At 38.0% G+C, this 19280-nt stretch overlaps 1 protein-coding gene across 1 annotated transcript in view; it reads right to left on the reverse strand.

The window, feature by feature from the left end:
* Positions 1–19280, reverse strand: part of CYTH3 (cytohesin 3) — a 45026-nt gene that overhangs the window by 15709 nt on the left and 10037 nt on the right. Inside the window, exons 2-4 of the mRNA XM_010160657.1 lie at positions 4326–4430; positions 3694–3758; positions 3184–3250 (exon numbers count right to left, since the gene is read on the reverse strand). Coding sequence (XP_010158959.1) covers positions 3184–3250; positions 3694–3758; positions 4326–4430 — 237 coding nt within the window. The remainder of the gene's footprint in view (positions 1–3183; positions 3251–3693; positions 3759–4325; positions 4431–19280) is intronic.

Consider the following 19280-nt stretch of genomic DNA (forward strand, 5'->3'; position numbering starts at 1 on the left):
GCTAGTGAAAAGGAGGAACGGCAGCTGGAAGTAACCTTATTATCTTGCACTCTAAATATGTACAAAAGAGCTTAATAGATTATTCCAAATCTTTCCAACTAGAATATTTCATAATTTCAGACCCACTAGAAGTTTTTCCATTTCTGCAAATGGAATATATTTCCTTCTTATTTCATTACAACTGGGAAAACTTCCATTATTTTTTGATATATCATAGGAGCCCCTGCAGTAACATTCAAAAAAAGAAATTATCTTTCTGTTTGGTTGGGCCTGGGTTTTTATAATGAAATTATTACCTGCCTGACAAAAAAAGTCAATTTTTGAAAATGAACCGTGATGTTATAAGGCTTGAAGCAAGTCTGGAATGCAATTCTCTCAAAACAATTTTATCATCATCTGAAAACTTCATTTTGATGACAGGCTGATATTCCAACTCTGGCAACTTAGTATTTTTTATAAGTCATTTCAGAACAGACATGACTTTGTTGCAAAGAATATATCCGTTTTATCTTGAAGCAGAAATAGCTGCGGTTCCCTCAAAAATAATTCCTTCAAAAGCTTACTGGATAACTATTTGTTCAAAAAACGAATTTGACTGTGAAACATGATGTTTCTTCCCATACCAAGTTATGGGAACCACTAGCGAACCTAAGCAACAGCAGGAACAGCAGCTGCAGGTTCCCCTGTTCAACACCTGCACCACAACATTCACTTGGTGAATAGACCAGAAGAGCTTGAAAGAAGTTGTACGAGCTACTGAAAAAGCCAAGAGACACGACTAGAAGCACAGAAAGCCCATTTCTCTGCACAGAAGCAAATACTTCAACATACTAAAAAAATCAATTTAATGTTTATTTTTCTGGAATTCTCTCTCTTTCTTTTTTTTTTTTTAAGATGTTAAAGAAGCAGAAGTCAAATAAACAGGAAAAGGAATTTGTCTGGGATAACAACTCCAGCGTCTGGAATAAATGTTAAAATAGGTCATCCAAATCCCCATCAACTCCTACGCTATCTTTTGTCTTGATGCAAATTTTCTTTCTGGAGACAGAAGACAGATGTATTAGTTTGACCTCCCCACACAGAATTCATGGTTACAGAAATATGCAATATCTAGTACAGATATTGCATAGATTTTTTTAGTCAGTTCAATGAAATCTGCTTTGAATTTCATAGCTTTTACAGTAACTTAATTACACATTTTGCAGTTATTTAAGCCCTGCCCTTGCCATAGAAAATTCATTTCCTGGGCCCAGCACGGGCAGTACTGACGTCCAGTGCAGCAAATTGCAAGCACAGCTTTATGTCCTCTGCACAGGGATTCCTGAAGAGAGTTTACCATTGTAGCCCATCCCACACTAGCTAACCAAATCCAATCAGCAAGGAACCCGATATTACATCACGTTACTGCAAGAAACACAGCTAATTTGAATGAGGATTTTCTGGGTGGGGCAGGGAGAATTGCTCTACATACAGGTTACACATAAGAAAAGGTAAAGATCTTCAAATAAAAATGGTAAAAGAGAATTAACTCACTGTGTTCCTGCTAATGTGAAAACATAAGAATTCTGTTATTTACAGAAAAAAACCCCAGGGGATTCAGCATCCATATTATTACCCCAGTTCTTTCATATTCCTAATTCCAGAATGCCCCCCATTTATGAATGAAAAACATCCTTTTTGCAATGACCCCAAGTTAATTCTCTCAGTATTAGAAGGACATTTATTGTAGCGGTCTGTAATTTAAAGGAGCAGCTGCAAATGACAAGATGATGTAGCTTCAGAGCTGCCAGCTACTGCAGGCCACCCCTGATTCATAGACATTATTAAGAAATTACTACTCTAAGTCTGTTTACCACATTTAAGTTATGTTACAGTAGCAATGCGGCCAAAGCATCTATTTTTAGAAATAATTTCACCCAGCAAGAACAGTAACAAAAAAGAGCTAACATTGGGATGAAATCATCTGACGTCATCCTGGGACCTTGCCACAAACTTCTAGGACGTGGAAGAGCTGGAGGACAACAGCGAACTATCAGGATATTTGGGGGTATTCTGCCCTCAACAGAAGTTAAATACCAAAGTGGAAAATAAAAATAAAAGATATGGTCAGTAGCTTAAAAAGGATTCTGCATCTCGAAGGACTTGAGTGTTTCTGTTAAACCAAAAACAGCCTGAAGAAAAGCAGCCATCACCATACTTGGAAGATTACAGAAAAGCCACCAAAACCTAACAGAATTCAGTGCAACTGGAAAGAACACACATCAAAAACTAACAGGAAAAGCAAATGAAAACAATTTCTAAAAAAAGGCCTTAAAGAAGCCTCTTCACAAATTGAAAATGGAATCTCAATTACAAACAGAAGGTCGTACAACAAAGCAAGGAAGATGTAAAATGAAAAGTAAAGGCTAAAGGTCAAATATGTCAAAGCAGCTCTTTCAAACATAGTGGAGGAGGTCTGTAAGAGAACATGCAGGTCCCTGAATTTTCCAGAAAATTTACGATTGTTTAATAAAAGGAGAGGCACTCCAGAGAAATGAACCACTTTAATAACTCTTGGCTAAATGTACACAGACTTCTTGAAACTGGTAACCAAGTTTCTACTTGCAGGTGTTTGCACAAGTCATATAGGTACACATATGTGTGTATATATATATGTGTGTGTGTGTGTATGTATACAAGCATCCAGATGCTCATAAATATCTTTTTTCCAAACAGAATTTAGATATGCAAATATAAAAGTCATATGAGAATGAATAAAAAAAAGTTAAAGGTATTTCCAAAGAAGCAAATATAGGAGGTCATAAAAAGTACGTATGGCCTCAATAATCAAACATCAAAATACTTTTAGAATTACATTTGACATATCAACATAGAAGACCTCCATCAGATGCAAATCATCTTTCTGCAAGCCAGCTCAATCACTACCTGGCCTATTTGATTGTTGATAAATAACCTTCTTTATCAAAAAGATTCGCTCAAGTGAAGAAAGCACACGACTAGCAAATGACTAGATGACTGGTTCTAATTTAACCATCTGCTCAGTCTGTTACAGGATATACAAATGAGGCCTGTGAACTTGTATTATCAGAAATGTTTTCTTAAGAAAACATGGACTGTATTTGACATAGATTATATTACAAGCAGGAACTTTATTCCTGACAAGTAGAAAAAAAAATTCTCTACCTTCTTAGGGTCCATATTGAATTTCTTCCTTCCCATGGCTATTTGCTTATTTCTTTGTGTAGTTTTGCTATACATGGAGAAAAAGAAGAAACAACAAGCAGTCATCAATTGCCCTTATACAAAAAAAAAAACAAAAACCCAAACCCAACTTCTGAATGAGCTTCTTTTAACTTTTATTTTCTATTACAAAAAAAAAAAAAAAGAGACATTCACTTTTTATAAGGGGCAAAATTGTGTTACTATTTTCGACTCCCTCAAGTGATTGCAGCTTCAGAGAATTATATCGTTACTAACTGGACAATCTAAAATATTACATTCTATCCAACGTATTTTCTATCCAAACAAATGACACAACTGAACAGGATAACATCAGGCTTTAGAGACTTTGTAACGACTGAAGAAAGGCGATCCAATGTTCGTTTAGCATAACAAAGCTATTTTTTTTTGCTATTCCTGAAAGACCCATTCCAAGGTCTTACTGAATCATGTCTGGATGTTAGCGTGACTTACCTTTCTTCTACACTAGTCAGATTATCAATTTCTGTCATAACCTCAGCAATTTCAAATTTTAATCTCTGCCAAAAGAAGGAAGGACAATATGTTAACCCACATTAAAAAAATTTTGAAATAATCTATCATATACTAATATGATCAGTTAGGTTTTCTTTTCTAATATTTGCTAGTCACCTGAAGAAAAGTGACGAATCTTACGTCTTCCTTAGATATTCAGCTTAAAGATTTCACAACTGAATGACTGTTAAACACATGGATCTGAACTCCCAGTGTGTGCTCATGTCATAGCACCAAAACCCAATTGCCACTGCCAGTTTCAGTAAAAGACTTCTTTAGCTACGTTTCTCACTCATTCCTACCCTGTCCGCAAATCTGCTGTTCAGCGAGTCCTTGATCACACAAATCAAAACGCGTCCATATGCACACGCGGTATTACACAAATACAGAAGTTATCATTTTTAAAAGCACACAAATGATGCAGAAATCCTATGCGTTATTAGTAATACTCAGCTTACAGCACTTATATGCTTTTAAAACCACTACCTGGAATTCATACCCAGGTATGCAGTTTACTGTAACTTAATCTACTAAAGCAGTCTTCTAAGGATCTTTAGAGATAAGTCAATTACCTCAATATCATCAATCAATTCTTTTTTCCTGCGACGAATATTTAAGAGCTCTTCTCTTTCTTCTATAGAAAGGTCATCAGGCACTGGAATAGACCAAAAAGTAGTCTTTTAGCATTCGCAAACATATCTCATGGCAGAAAACTGCATAAACCTCATTAAGAAAAGTAGTTTAGATGAAACATCAGGGCGTGTTTTTTTCAGCTGGGATCATTTTCAGGAAAAACCACCCAAACCTCACTAAACCCCAAACTTAACTTATGATGTTATAAAGCAGAATTCCAATAAGTAAGGTAAATAATTATTGATTATGGACAGAATCTATCTTTCAAAAAGAAAGCTAGACAATCAAAAGAAACTTATAATATGTGGTAAGATTTAGTTCTGCAGCTTAATTGCCAAATTCCAGTCTGATCCAATTATTTATATAAACAATTTTTGTCACTGAAATGAATTATGATTCAAAAGACATTACTATTTGTCAGGGAAAAAAGCCAAAGAACAGCCCAAGCTATATACAAGATGGGTATCCTAGTGCTGATTTCAGACACCACCACTGTTTTAGCAGTACCCCTTCCTTTGGTTGCTTTGTAGAGCAGAGATGAAGGTTAAGAGTACAATACTGGTAACATCCTTACCAGCAAATACTTTTCATCAGCAGGATATACAAATAAATACACAGTCAGAATCAGTTATTTAACACACTCTACCACAAACTTAAGTTTTTGTCTAACATCTTTTAACTAAGTCTGAAGTATTTAATTCAATTTTAAGTCTCCGCTTGGCTGTGCTAAAACAAATGTTACCCTGTTGATAAAAACTACCTGCTACTGAAGCTGCAAACCTCTTTCTGTAGAGAGCTATGGCTGTCACTCACTCTAGCAGCACCCCTCACCCCGCAGTCTCTGCCTGACAACCAGCAAATGTGGAAAGTTATTTGCACAAAACCTCTGCTTTTCTTGAGCAACAAGATTTTCCCTAGGGAAGAACATCTTTGGACAGATTACTCTCATGCATCTGTACACCACGAGACATCAACCACAAATATTCACCTTCTTTGCAATGACACTGTAACAACAGTTCTAACGCTACCCACTTGGCAATAGCTCCTGAATTATGGAACAGCTTTTCTGTCTAGCTCACTAAAATGGAACAAAAATAGTTATTAAGATTTGTAAATGGTTCTATCTCAACACAACAAATGCAGTCATTTGGGATGGCCAAAACTGTCTATGTCATATAGAGATGTAACAGGCTGTAGCAACAGGGTCACAAGCGAAGGTTCAGCTTGACAGGAGATTTTTCAAGACTCGTGAAATACAGCCTCTGTTCAAGTCTTAACAATGAAATATATCGCTTGTTTTCAACATCCACAGGCTAAGCTCCTTTCTTTTTAGGATTTGAATCATAACATAAAAACCAAATGGCAACAGACCTTGTTAGACATGAAGTAATTATGGCAAATGATCTCATTTAACTGCCCCAGATACGAGCATGATTAAATTACTTCCAGTTTAGGAAATGACAGTCTTCTGTTGAACAAATACCAGACTTCAGTATGTTTACCTGCTTTTTCCCTTCATCTCATCATAAACCCACCCACTCCTAAAAATTCCTTGCATGCAAATACCGTTAAGATCCTTTTCACATCAAACCTTATAAACACACGTGCCTACATCACCTCTTTGTCTTACATGTATATTGTAAGATCTTAAACCATCAAAACTCAAGAAATTTTATGACTGTACACACACTATGTACATACACATGCCACAAATATTCCAATTAGTTAACTGAGGACTGACGAATAAAAAAATAAAGACTTACCCAACACTGACTTTAAAAAGGCAAACTGTGTATAATCAATCACTCTCTCAGCTAGGAAATACGTCCAAGTATCCTTAAAGCATTTTTGCTGTATTACATTGGTCAATGACATTAGATTAATAATTTTGCAGTACCAGTATTAGTAAGAGTTCTTAATTTTTTAACTTTTTGCCACAGCAGACAGACATTTTGGTAACTCACCTTTGTTGGCAAGTGGAAATACTAATCAGAACCCAAATAGAAAATAATCTTTAAGCATTAAACATTTAGAATTCATAGACAGTGCTTGATTTTACTTCAAGATGAATTCAAAATCTCTGGGTTAGCTGCGTCCCAAAGCAGAACATCAGTGAGTGGTACTGCAGTTCCTTCCCTCTTACATTAGCACACAGTGAAAGCTCCTTGGGACAGGTTTGGAGCATCCAGAACAAGTGAACCTGCTGTTTGGAATAAATGTAGATTCTGACAGTTTTCTGTGTTCAAGCAACCCACCAAAGGAAAAACAAAAATCAAACACCTCAATCATTTTCCTACTGCACCCAAAGACTGTCTGCTGTGTTTTTCCTTTCCTCTGATCACAGCCACAGCCAAGAGCAACCTTGACGGTATCATTAATGATGCGGTTAGACAAAAAGGAAGTAAACTAAATGGAGTCAGGCTGCCTTTTGCATCAGGAAATAATATCAAGTATCTATCTGCCAGATACAAGACAGGACGAGATTGCTGGAAAAGAAGATTCTGCACTCGAAGAGCACTTAGAAGACAGCACTTAGAGAAAACTGCACATTAATGCAACATCTTTAAATAACAGTATTAATTTCAGAGCCAGAAGATTCCAGTATCTTTTGAGAAGAATAAAAGAACCAGGATACCACTCAGCAAGAGATACAGTACTGTTCAGCTTCCAGAAACCACTGGTATAGTCAGTATTTTACTTTCACTCATACTACCAGCACAGGAAAGGAATGATTGACTTGCCAGGATGACTCCTAAGTGAACTGTCCTATCATCACCATAAATTGGCATGTGTGCAAGATATTAAAGACGTCTGCCCTATTCTCATCCTTCTACTGGTTGTATATCCCCACTGCCTCCCTTCTCCAGTGCTGCTGTTCATGCTGATGAGAAAACATTGATGGGAAAATGAACTCACAAGAAAAAAAGGTTCTTAGAAGACTATATATGGCATTACAGCCTCCAACTTCAGAGGCTGAAGGCGTCTGCTCCAGGAGGCTATGAGACTTTATGTTTAGTGATCCTGTTGTTTCAATTCCGTGTCTTAAAATTTAACAATATTTCTGTATTTCAATAAAGGCTTTTGAAATATTAACACTGGAATATTTGCCTACCTTACCCAAAAGGAAAGACTGAAAGATATTCAAATGGCAAACAAACAAAAAAAACCCCAAATAAACAAAACAAAACCCTCCAAAAACCCACCCCACCACTAATACAAAGGATACACTTTGTATTAGTGTTAAACGTTTTCCTTACTTTTTCTTTTACCCTGCGTTAAACTTTTTCCTTCCAAGTAAGGAAAAGTAAGGATCTATTCTGGTTTTTACATCAATTATTCTTTGCTTTTCATTGATCCCTAATGATTCAAAAAACACCTAGGAAACATTGAAACCCCTACATCTTAACTTCTGAATGCATCACAAGTTTCCTCAGTGACAGACTCAAAAGGCAATCATTGCTCCTAACCTGGAGGTGCCTTACCCAACCTGCAACGCAGGGACCAACTGAGAGCCTGAAAATCATTTTCTTTGGAAAGCAAACCTGTAGAGCTGTGGTGCCTGGGTGTTCTTTGAAGATGGGATAAGCACCCTGAATATTTCCAGTTTGAAAAGGAAATATTTACTTTATTCATTCAAAAAATTTTGAAAACCACAGCTGAGGAGTTTGGTGGTACACTCCTGGCAAAGTGCCACAGTACATTAAAACACCTTTACAGTCCTAAGCAAATACTACAGAGACATGAGAAGTGATGACCTGCCCTGGCAAAACCCCTTCCATAAGGCACTTTTTGGACTTCAGCAGCTAGAACACGTCTGCTTTTTCTAACCACGTGTTCACGTAACCCTCCACACAAGAGAGCTCTAGAGCGCGTATTGCGTATTTGCTCTGTAAGGCAAATTTTCTAGCTGTCCTCTCTGAGTCATTTCCAAGTTTTTTGTCTTTCACCTATTCTAAACACAAAGTAGACAGGATGGGAGGAGTTAGCATGAACATTTAAATACTAAACAAGAACAAAAGCATTTCAGTAGAGTGAACAACAGTTGCAGTTGCAACATGCTTTCATGCTATCTTCTAATCTTTAAATAAAAACAATGTACTAATGCAAGTAATTCGTGTGAAAACCTTTTATCTTACAGGGAGAGTGTTTCCTTTTTCTAAAACTTCAGAGTTTCAGCTGGTACTGTATAGAAAAGCAATATACCTGCTGATACTTTAAGAGGAACAAAGTTATTGCAAGTACAAACTATTCTTGGCCAAGCAGCAAGATAAAAACTCAACACCATTTATGTTGCTACTAATACTACTCCTACTACCACCAGAAAAAAAAAATTAAAAATTAATATATTCCAATTGGCCTATGTCTGTTCAATTACTGTAACTGATCGAAATATACTTAAATGAATTTCCTGTAAACAAACACTACAATACAGATTTTTATTACAAGTAATAAACATGTTAGAAAAAAACCCAAAGAAAACCCAAACTGTACCTTGCCACAGAAATCAATGTCTTGCTCTGCAGCTGCGATGTCACTTTGTTACGTAATTTTCCACTACTGACAACACAAGTACATTATCCAAACAAGAGCATCAGCCCAGAACCCTGGCACTTATGAGGACATAAGAAGCATTTTGGAGCAAGAAGGCACCAGTCTTTTCCAGATGGAGAAAGAACAGATGAACTTACAAAGAAAGTCCCACAGGTTAGTGAAAATCAGGAGCAAATCCCACAGTAGAAGACAGAAATCTAGTACTTTCCAAGTCCATACTCCTGCTACCATCACCTTTTTCCGTAGTGAAAATGAAACCCCTTCCAGTTCCCCAATGGCATTATATGAACCAAAACTTGTGTTGTGGGTTTTCTTTTTTTTTTCTTTTTTTTTTTTTAAACTTATCAGCCTTTTGATCAGCAGCCACCAGCCAAGGTGTAAAGCAATCTCCACCACTTCAACGGACTTCAGAGTTCAGTCTCTCAAGAGGACACAGTAAAATAACCCACAGCCAGCAGAAAGCAAACATCTAACCATAGCTAACGACAGATAAAACACTAATTCTGTAACCCTACTTATGAAGCAACGCAAGTCCCTGACTATCATTGCTCAACCAACATTTTGGTTTCACAAAGATAAATATTTTCCTTCTTCCGTGTCAGCTCCAAATTGGTGGTCTTAAGAATTTCCATTCCAAGCAAACAATAATTAGATGGAATTTAATTTTGCTGCAATTGAAACATCTTGCAAATGTAAATATATTTACACAATGCAAGGCTGAAAACTAAACAAACCTATCCTTGCCCCTACACAGAATGGGTAGACATGTTTCTTCTGGCCTTTATAATAATACACATTCATCTCTGAGAACAAATCTGATTGTCTCAGGACATTTGCCGCAACGGATATTCTCAGGCTATTCTCTCTTCCTTTCCCCCTACATACTCCCTTGTCTTAAACTTAATTATAGGAACATTTTCCAGCTTTCAGATGAGATACATAAACAAAGCTGTGACCACTTGTGGCTACTAAAAATTCCATAGAAGTTTTTGTAGGAGGACATCCTTCTGAATAGATTTATTTCACAGTGCAAAACCAAACTATATCTGCATTACATTCAATCATTAAAATTAGCTGGGTTTGGTTGCTTCCTTCTTTTAACTACCCTTAATCTTTGCTATTTAGTCTGCAATGAACATGTTCTAGCATAGGGGCAATCACACTTCCATTAAGAGGGGAAATAATCCTGTACACAATACCCTTTCACATACAAAAAATTACCAGTTGGTGGTATGAGGAATTTAGGACAGAGTCCATGGCTTGCAGAGTTATTTTGAGAGTTTTTAGTCATGAGGGACACTGTGGCCATAAAGCACATTAGCGGTCAAACGCAGAAGAGAACCCTCAAACTCAAAGCATCGTTCTCATTGTTTATCTGCTGGAAATCACACCATTACAGGATGTTCCTGAATATATTTTTCACTTTAGGATAAGGAGATACTTCACAGGCAAGTTAGAGCTAAGATATTTGGGCTTCTAATAATAAGTGGTGGGGAAAGAAGCCTAACTTCATTAATCCTATTACCACCTGAAAATATGTTTTCAGGAATTCACAGGAAACAATTTCCCTCTGACATGACCCACCAAATTTTTAAGATTTTTTTTTTTTACTTGCACTGCAAGGTAGGTTTAATTACCACAGTGATTCAACAGTCATCTTTTCTTTTTTTTTTTTGAAAGAACAAAAGTATAAAAATTTTATTCTATATAGAAAAGAGACAGAAAGGTTAACTGCACTGCTAAGTGTGAAAAAATGTATTGTAAAAAAAACAGTGTTTGTTATAATCCATAATAATTACTTCAAATAAGAATTACTTCAAATAAGGCAAGACTATGGTTTGGTCCTGGTCCGAAATAGCTGTATATAATTTCATTAGCGTTAACATCCCATCTCTAGGCAAGCAGAAAGTAGGCAGTTCCAAAATTATGCAGAATCAGGGTCCAGATAACACTGACTTGGAGAGAGGGCAGGGAAATTCCAACCCACACACTTCACCTGCCTCCCAAAACCGATTTGGTTTCAGCCGTCACTCGCAGAAGAGTGCCGCCTCGCCATGGTAGCTCCAAATATGCTTCTGTTACGAAGTATAAACCACATTCACTGTGTTTCTTAAACCTGACGGAACAGGAGTTTGCAGGAAACGACCACAGCACATATATCTTTTCAAACTGCATGTGTAGATAGCATGAGCAACAACAGCTGCGAAGTGGAAGGGTATAAGGCTTTTTATAGCTCTTGCATGAGCTGCTAGCTATCAGTTGCCCTTCTTAATGGCACCGAAGCACAAACAGGTACTTCACAACAGCTTTCAGATCTTCACCCTGCTATATAGATATACCCATAGAAAGAACTGGAGACACCTGCCTTGCTTTTTAGTTCCTCATTAAGCCATTGACACTGATACTTGCCATTTGAAAGCAGTTATGTGTTTAAGTTAACATGTATTTCTTTTTTACTGTCCATGCTCTTATTTTTATGAACAGGCAGTACTGAAGGCCACAACTACATTTTATTTACCTCCTTTACATCTTATATTCAATAATGTATCTTATCTCATCAGTTTGATGTGTTTCCATGAGGAAGTCAAGTGTTTTGCAACAACAAAGTTAAAGAACCACCTTCAAGCAAATAAAGGAGCATCACTCTGGGAGAAAGAAAAACCACACAGGGACCAGCTCTGAGCGAGATTTCACAGGTAGCAGAAACCCCTGGCAGCAGGGCGGTACAGGAGACAGCAATTCCCTTGGCATCAGCCAGCCCTAAACCCAGTTTAGTTCAGCCCCAAACCCCACCCTTACAGACTGTATTCTCTAAATCCTGAAAGTAGTTCAACCTGATATTAAAAATAGATAAGTGTGGATTTCGTTTTAGGAGCATTTTTCTTTTGAAGTCACTCTACTCTTACATCAAGATCACAAGATGCTTCTAGGCCAACATTTCTTTCTAAAATATGTAAATACAAATTACTGAATATGAAAAGAAAGCTGAGTTTAACTTAACATTCTAAGTCTCTTACCTAAATACATTAATACCCACATTAATAATATAAAGTGTTAAAATATGCATGGCCATATATATTTAAGAAGTGCAGAAAAAATTTATGCTGGCTAATGTGGAAATGCTAATGGGAGATGTTGGCCACACTGTAGTGGTATGTGGATTGGGGAGGGTTATGAACAGATTAGCAGAGATACAGGGAATACTATCCAAGATAATATGTGCCTTCATTAGCATCAATTACCAATTACTATTCAAGAAATCTGGTGACTCACCATTCTGATTATAGTGTTATAGCTATACACTGTCACTTATGCTATAATCTTAACATTATAGTCCTCTTTCAGCAGGGAAAACAGTAACATTAAAGTAATGTGGGACAAATGTGCTTGGTGCTTGGCACTACGAAGTAAGTAAAAATGCAGTCTTGCACTGTCTTGCTGTTTTAGGAACAGTGGTGCATTCATGCTGCCTTAAAATTTTCTTACTTGGCTTTCAGCTTTTAAACAAAATGACCACATCTGGTTTCTTTTTCCCACAGCAAATAATGGGGAGGGGGAATCAGAATCAGCTTTGTGTAGTAACACCACCACTATAAATACAGATACTACCCTTCAAAAAATAAGAGGCCTCAAGCCTTTTCCTTATACAGCATCAGATCAACAAATCACTGTCAAACATAATCAAGTCTCCCCCCTCCCCCCCTCAACATCTACACTGCAAGGCAGAGTCTCACAGATAAATAATTTTGGGACAACTCAGTAATAACTTTCTCCCTATGGAGCACTCGTGCAAAACTGAAGAAACAATCAGGTATGTTAGTGCTACAGCTGAAATCAAAAATTTTCTCTGATGCTTGCATTTGAAAGCCTTTGCTTTACAGTAAGCATTAATAGAAAGTTTACTCTTTATAGAACAGAAGTCAGCAAATTCTGAATTTCTTTTGTTTACTTTCATAGCAAGATCCAGGTCTGTGCTGGTTTTGGCTGGGATAGAGTTAAATTTCTTCACAGTAGCTGGTATAGGGCTGTGGTTTGGATTTGTCTGGGAACAGTGTTGATAACACAGGGATGTTTTTGTTGTTGCTGAGCAGTGCTTACAGTCAAGGCCTTCTCTGATCCTCATCCCCCCAACAAGGAAGCTGGGGGTGCACAAGAAGTTGGGAGGGGATCGCAATGCAGAACAACAGCCACCTTTTAGGTGGGAGCCTTAGAAGGAAATCAGGGTTCCCCCATAGCATTATCTAGGAGGCAAAAGGAACCCATCACCATGCCCAGTATGCACAGCATAACTAAGTGACACATTAAAGATATCACATATTTAACTGAAACCGTTCATTCATTCCAGTGCAAAGAAGGGCAGCAAAAGAGCAGTGGACTTTGCTTGCCTGGAGCAGGAAGAAAAAAAATCTGAAATTAAAAAGCATAGATGGAATAGCGTTCCAAGAGTAAGATCTTCTAAGCCAAAGAATAGAAGCAGCATGTACCTTTTGACTTCAGGCATTTATGATTCTGCCCGATACGAAGTGTAGTGTATTACTACACAGAATTATACAAAGAATGGGATGGAAAGGGACTGGATGGTCCCATGACCAATTTCTATGACAGTGCAGTTCACTTCTGATTGAGCCAAGCATACAGGCAATGCTGACGGTAATTAAAACACCCTTCAGTTTCAAACAACTGCAAGGTGACAAAACTTCAGGTAAGCAAGCTTTAACAGATTTCCACTAAGTCTTCATCAGACTGACATTATCTAGTTCAAATCCAAATCAGAAAATTGGCAAAAAATATCCAACTTTGTGAGTTACACTACATTCCCTTTTCATGTAAAATGGGAAGTGGTTAGCACTGGACTACATCCAGTCCATCCCCCACCATCACAATCTCCCCTACGGAAGACAAGTGGTCCTGTACGTACCCTTCAGCTGACGCGCATGGGAGAGTGATCAGCACAGCCTCCTAATGGGAAACAGGCCCAACAAGCGGAAGCCCATGTAAACTGGGAAGCTGGATTGCTTGAACTACGGTGGCCACTGAGCAGGATTTTGCTCTGTGTTCACTTCAGAGGGTTTGGGATGATTCCTAGCAACTCTGTAGAGTGTGAGGAAAAGTTTAATCTACCGACAGACAGCAAATGCACTCTGTCAACTCCTTTTCCTTGTCAACCAGGACAGGACTCTCCCAACAACCCCAAGGAGTGTGTGTAGATGAAAAGGAAAGCAGGGATACTCCATCACCTGCTGGCTCACAATTCCCAGTAGTTCCTATGAACGACTGGACTAACCACACATGTCCTGCTGCAATTCAGACTGCTTTCAGCTCCAGGAACCAAGCATCTCGGACCAAGCAGGGGAAAACTCCTTCTAAAAGGAGACATCATTTCATCGTCTCTTGGGTGAGCGAGAGGCAAACAAGAACACACTGATCCCCTCAGCTTTTGAAATGTTTGAAATGCAAAACCGAAATAAAAAATTGTAACAAAGCGTTTCAGCTTTGCCCTTACAAACCAGCTGTGTTTCCCACAGCACCCCCAGTTACTGAGGAGAGGAAATGGTTGGCTGGCATGCACCTACATTTTTTTTCCCAGGATAGATCCTGGAAAAAGAGACTTGAAAAGCAAACACACCAGAGTAGTAGCAGACATTCCTGTCAGATCCATTTTGAGCAGCAGCATGGAAAATTGACAGGAATGTCGCCGAGCAGCTGCAGGAGGGTGCCCGGGCCTGCGGAGCCCAGTCCTGCTCAAGATTCAGTCACAGCTCATCAGATCTACCGTCTTCCCAACAAAACATTTGAGGCTCATTCAGTCTTGCTGTCACAAATTTCCAGTAATATTTACTCTCGGCAGTAAGGGAGCTGCTTGCTGTACTTCACTCATTAGAGGACAGCATTAGCCAGTTACTTGGGATTGCTGGCTGTTTCTAAAGGACACAAATCCAATTTTCAGAAAAAGCAAGGCAAAGTTCATCTTTCCCCTTCCCCCATCTCTGCCTGACACAGCTCTGGAGTTAGATTTCAGAAGAAGTATTTATTGCAGAAGCTTTCTATTTATTCATTTTCTGAGATCAGTTGCACACTGAAGGAGGTGGAACAACTGCTAGATTTGAAAGCAACCTTCCTTCTCAGAAGAATGTCTCCAAAAGGCAGCTACAAAGCACCACATAGGACTGCTCACCCATCTAATGCTTAGGCAGGATTTACCTTCCCCCAAAACAAGGTAAATTCCAGGATGCACAATGTTGTGCAAGATGCCTGATGCTGTGTAAGACTTCAACATTCCTGCATTCTCCTCCAAAAAAGTAACCCTGACACCTGCAATGGAAACCACTGAGCTACAGTACTTGGAGAGAATGCACTACAGGCAATACAGTATTTTGCTGCTTGGCCATCTCTACGCTTGAATTGCTCTAGCTTCTTGCTATTACATCAACAGGCCCATTGGCCACGTGCTGTGCAGCCTGAGAGGGCACCGAGAGAGGTCACAATTTTATTCATAGACATGTTAGTGAAGGAATAGTAAGGCTTAGTTTAAGACTGTAAAGCATTTTTAGATTCCTCAGAAAAGAGTATATTTAGCTTTTGACAAGTGCTGGTTGCCGTCACACCATGAAACAATCAGCTTGACAGGTCAGTAATCCAGATATAAAAGTACTTTTTATCTGGTCCACTGATAAGACGTTTGCTGGATGGATCCACTTACCGTAAGGTCAAACCTCTGGCCTCCCATTCTTTGCTTGACAAAAGACCATCGGCGGTTCATACCAAATCTGGCTCACCATACTTCCAAAATAGAGCACATTCAGCATATGCTCAAATCCTTCTAAGTGCAGACATAAGTTCTGTGCTACAAAAAGAAAGATTTTTCATATTCCAAGGAGACCTTCTGGCATTCTGATCAAAAACTCATTTGAATAAACGCATTCTTCCTATTTAAACTTTCTCTAACGCTTTCATCCAGATCTGCTAAAATATTACACTGCCCTTTCTAAGCTGTTTTTTTCTGTCCAGTATTGGCAAAATCACTGCATTCCTTTCGGAGATCAGTGAAAAGTAATCTGAACACATAATCTTTTGTACTTTATTTTCAAATAGTTTAGTAATTTTTTTCTCAGCTAAATACTCAGCAAGAAAAATAATTATCCCTACAACAACTTCAAAAGATTTAAGCAATTTAGTTTTATTACTCATGATATCTCAACATAAAACTCAGCGTTTTCCCTGAAAATGAAGAAAGATTTTAAAACTTTAAGCAACTCTCATTCAATGCTCAACCTCTTTTTAAATCCACCAGCTCCTGCTGCTCCTATTAATAAACATTCTTTCTCAGATTTCCACTTCATCCTGCCATGCTCAAATAGAAAACATTATTGTTGTCTGGGAAACAATTGAATGGGACCAAATGCCTTAGTTTTGCTCCCCCTCAACATGGCTCCAGAGGTTAAAGATATTCCTTCCTAAATGAGTAAAACCTACAGCAAGTCATGATTTGTTACTTGTGGATACCAGCTTCGCAGACAATGTGGTTATATGCAGCCTCTGCTAAGCCCCTTTCCAAAGAGGTGGGTGGTCTCTTCCTCTGAGCAGATCTCCACCCAGCACAAGGTTCCACTACACAAACTTTGTATAAGGCTGAAAAAAATCTGACTCATATTAACATACTTGCAGTCATCCTAAACTTGCCGTAGGGCAACCACAACTACCAAGCTGTAACTTCTGTTAAGCAGTCTGTAGCAACGGCGTCTGCAGCTCTGCCAGTACAGCTCATGCAACGAGTAGTGAGAAAACTTGTTAATGCAGTTCAGAGATTCTTCTGTATTTTAAACACGCAGACAATACAGCACTGAGTAAAAAACACCTGGAGAATACCATTCACAGACAAACTATTGTTTTAAGTATTTCCCTACCACAGAGAAAAATGGTTGGTAATAAAAGTGGTGACACCAAGTTTTGTCCCCAGCACTTATCTAATCCTGACAGCATACAGTCCACTTCAAAATTATAGAAAAACTAGTCCTAAAAGATTCTTCAATACAGCATCTGTCCTACCATCCCTTCAATGTCTTAATAAATTGGACCTTAAGTCTTTGCTTAAGTATTTAAAGCTTGACCAGAACACCTGAGATGCCATACCCAACTGAAGCTGTAGATGTTGAGCCAGTATCTCTACATGTCCAGAAACTAGTTCTTAAACATTACGTTTTCATCCTTTAAAGCAAAAAGGTCATAAAAAATCATCGTTATGCAAGATTTTAATCAGGCTGTTAGATTCCATTAGATCTGACTGCAAGTATTTTATCATGAAGGTTTACAACTGCTAAGAAAATGGAGCATCTAATTTTTTTTCCCCTGAATTCTTCCATAGTTATACCTTAAAGAAGTTCTTATATGCCAAAGAACCTTGAAGAATAATTAATTACAATCTAACTCTTAATGGTAGTCTAGCCACCCTGCAATATCCTAGTTAAGAACTTAGGAAAGTAACATCTTATTATAAGTTTTCCATTTTAAATGCCAGATCAGTCACTAATGAAATCTACAAATACTTTCTACTGACTTGGTGATGAGGTACACATTTTCATTAAATACTGCAGCACGCAACTCTGCATGGCACACATATTGTACTCATACTAAAGAGATGACATAGTTTCCATAAGAATTAGTAGCAATGGAAAATGACAACTTATACAGACCCGCAGAATATAATCATGGCATTGTTCATTAATGCCTGCCACCACTGTTAACTATTCCAGAAAGTCTCAAGAGGAAACTAGATATAGTAGGAGAAGCTGATGAACTTCCAGCTGTAAGGGGGTGGGAGGGAAAGGAAGCAGACTGATTAGTTGAATAGATTTATTGTATGCACATATTCTATCTTAAAACCCTGTATCTACCATAACATAAATTTTTTTTGAGTTGTTCGACTGTTCACAATTCAAATACAGGAAAATGTTATCAGGCTAACAAGTGTTTGTTCAACAGGAAACCCTTCCTTCAAAATGTAAAATGAAGTAGTGAAGAGCCAACACTTTGCTAGAATTGTCATACTAGGACCTTTTGATGTTCTCCTGTCACATGAGAAAAATCATCTCCTAAGTCCACATGAGCTCGAGAGAAATCTGACGCAGTAACAGTTGAAAGGCAACGTTCTCTCGCAAAGATGCAAGACATTATCATACTACTTACTTCCATTTAGCTGGCAGATTTTATTCTAGAGCCACAAACATTTTCTGAGTTTTCTGTATAATTTATCATTCATACAGCCAAAGCACTTCAAAGCAAACCTGTAGGCAAAATTTCTTATTCTAGTTGCTGTAATTTTAATGGTCTTTAACATTGGCAGAGTCTATATACACTGCATTTTGCAAAATTGATTGTAAGTTAACCTGCACTTCAAGAAGACAAACTGAAATAGATCCCTTTAAGGTCCTCACAACTCAGATAAAGATCACAACCCTTAAAAATTGGGAGAAAAGAACTTTGACTACTTTGGAGTTCAAGAACTCCAAAAATTACTGCATTGTACATTGCTATACTGACATCACAGATACTTTTGCACTGCAATTGATTTGTGTCAGAAGTGTTGTGCATTTCAAGCACACTGTTTTGTCCACATTTCACTTCCACTTTGAAGTCACAGACCAGCTCCTGACCAGCTCAGGAAGGAAAACCCATTGTTGCTGTTACGTTCTAGCACTGTGCTAGAACTATGCTAGAAAATGCTGTTGGGCAACCAACAGGCTGACCACTAATCTAACTCCTTTTCTTCTCTCTCCTCCCCTGACCACCCCCCACCCCCCAACAGAAGAATTAGTATCAACAACCAATTAAGGTACATGGAAAGGAATGCACTAACACTGCACAGGATTATGCTCGAGACAGTAGTTATGTTTTTTAATTCCTTTCACTGTCACTAGTCACAAACATAACTTCTAGTATTTCAAGCTAGCTTCTTTCAGTCAATTAGGACTTAGAATTTGTATACTATTGTTATTAAACTTATTAAATTAGACAAGCATAATTACAAACTGATTGAGCGATGACATTCAAAATTAAAGACTCAGAGTAATAGTAAAAGAATTCCGATATTCAGGTAGATGGACTCCAGAGGCAACTTAAGTTTGGAAGGAAGATTTGGAAAGGAAGCAGGACAGCTAAGGGACAGTGCATTTCTACACCAGCATCACTGGTCTCCAGTAGCTAAGGAACAGCATGACTGGCTACAAATACAAAGAAACTCGAGAAATAACATCTTTTTAACAAGGAAAAAAACCCAAGCTGTTTGGAAAGAAAAAAAGGATGTATTATTTTGATCATCAAGTATTGTCACCATTCCATATTCCTGC

Source organism: Eurypyga helias, unplaced genomic scaffold (assembly GCF_000690775.1).
Source record: "Eurypyga helias isolate BGI_N326 unplaced genomic scaffold, ASM69077v1 scaffold10981, whole genome shotgun sequence".
Lineage (NCBI taxonomy): Eukaryota > Metazoa > Chordata > Aves > Eurypygiformes > Eurypygidae > Eurypyga > Eurypyga helias.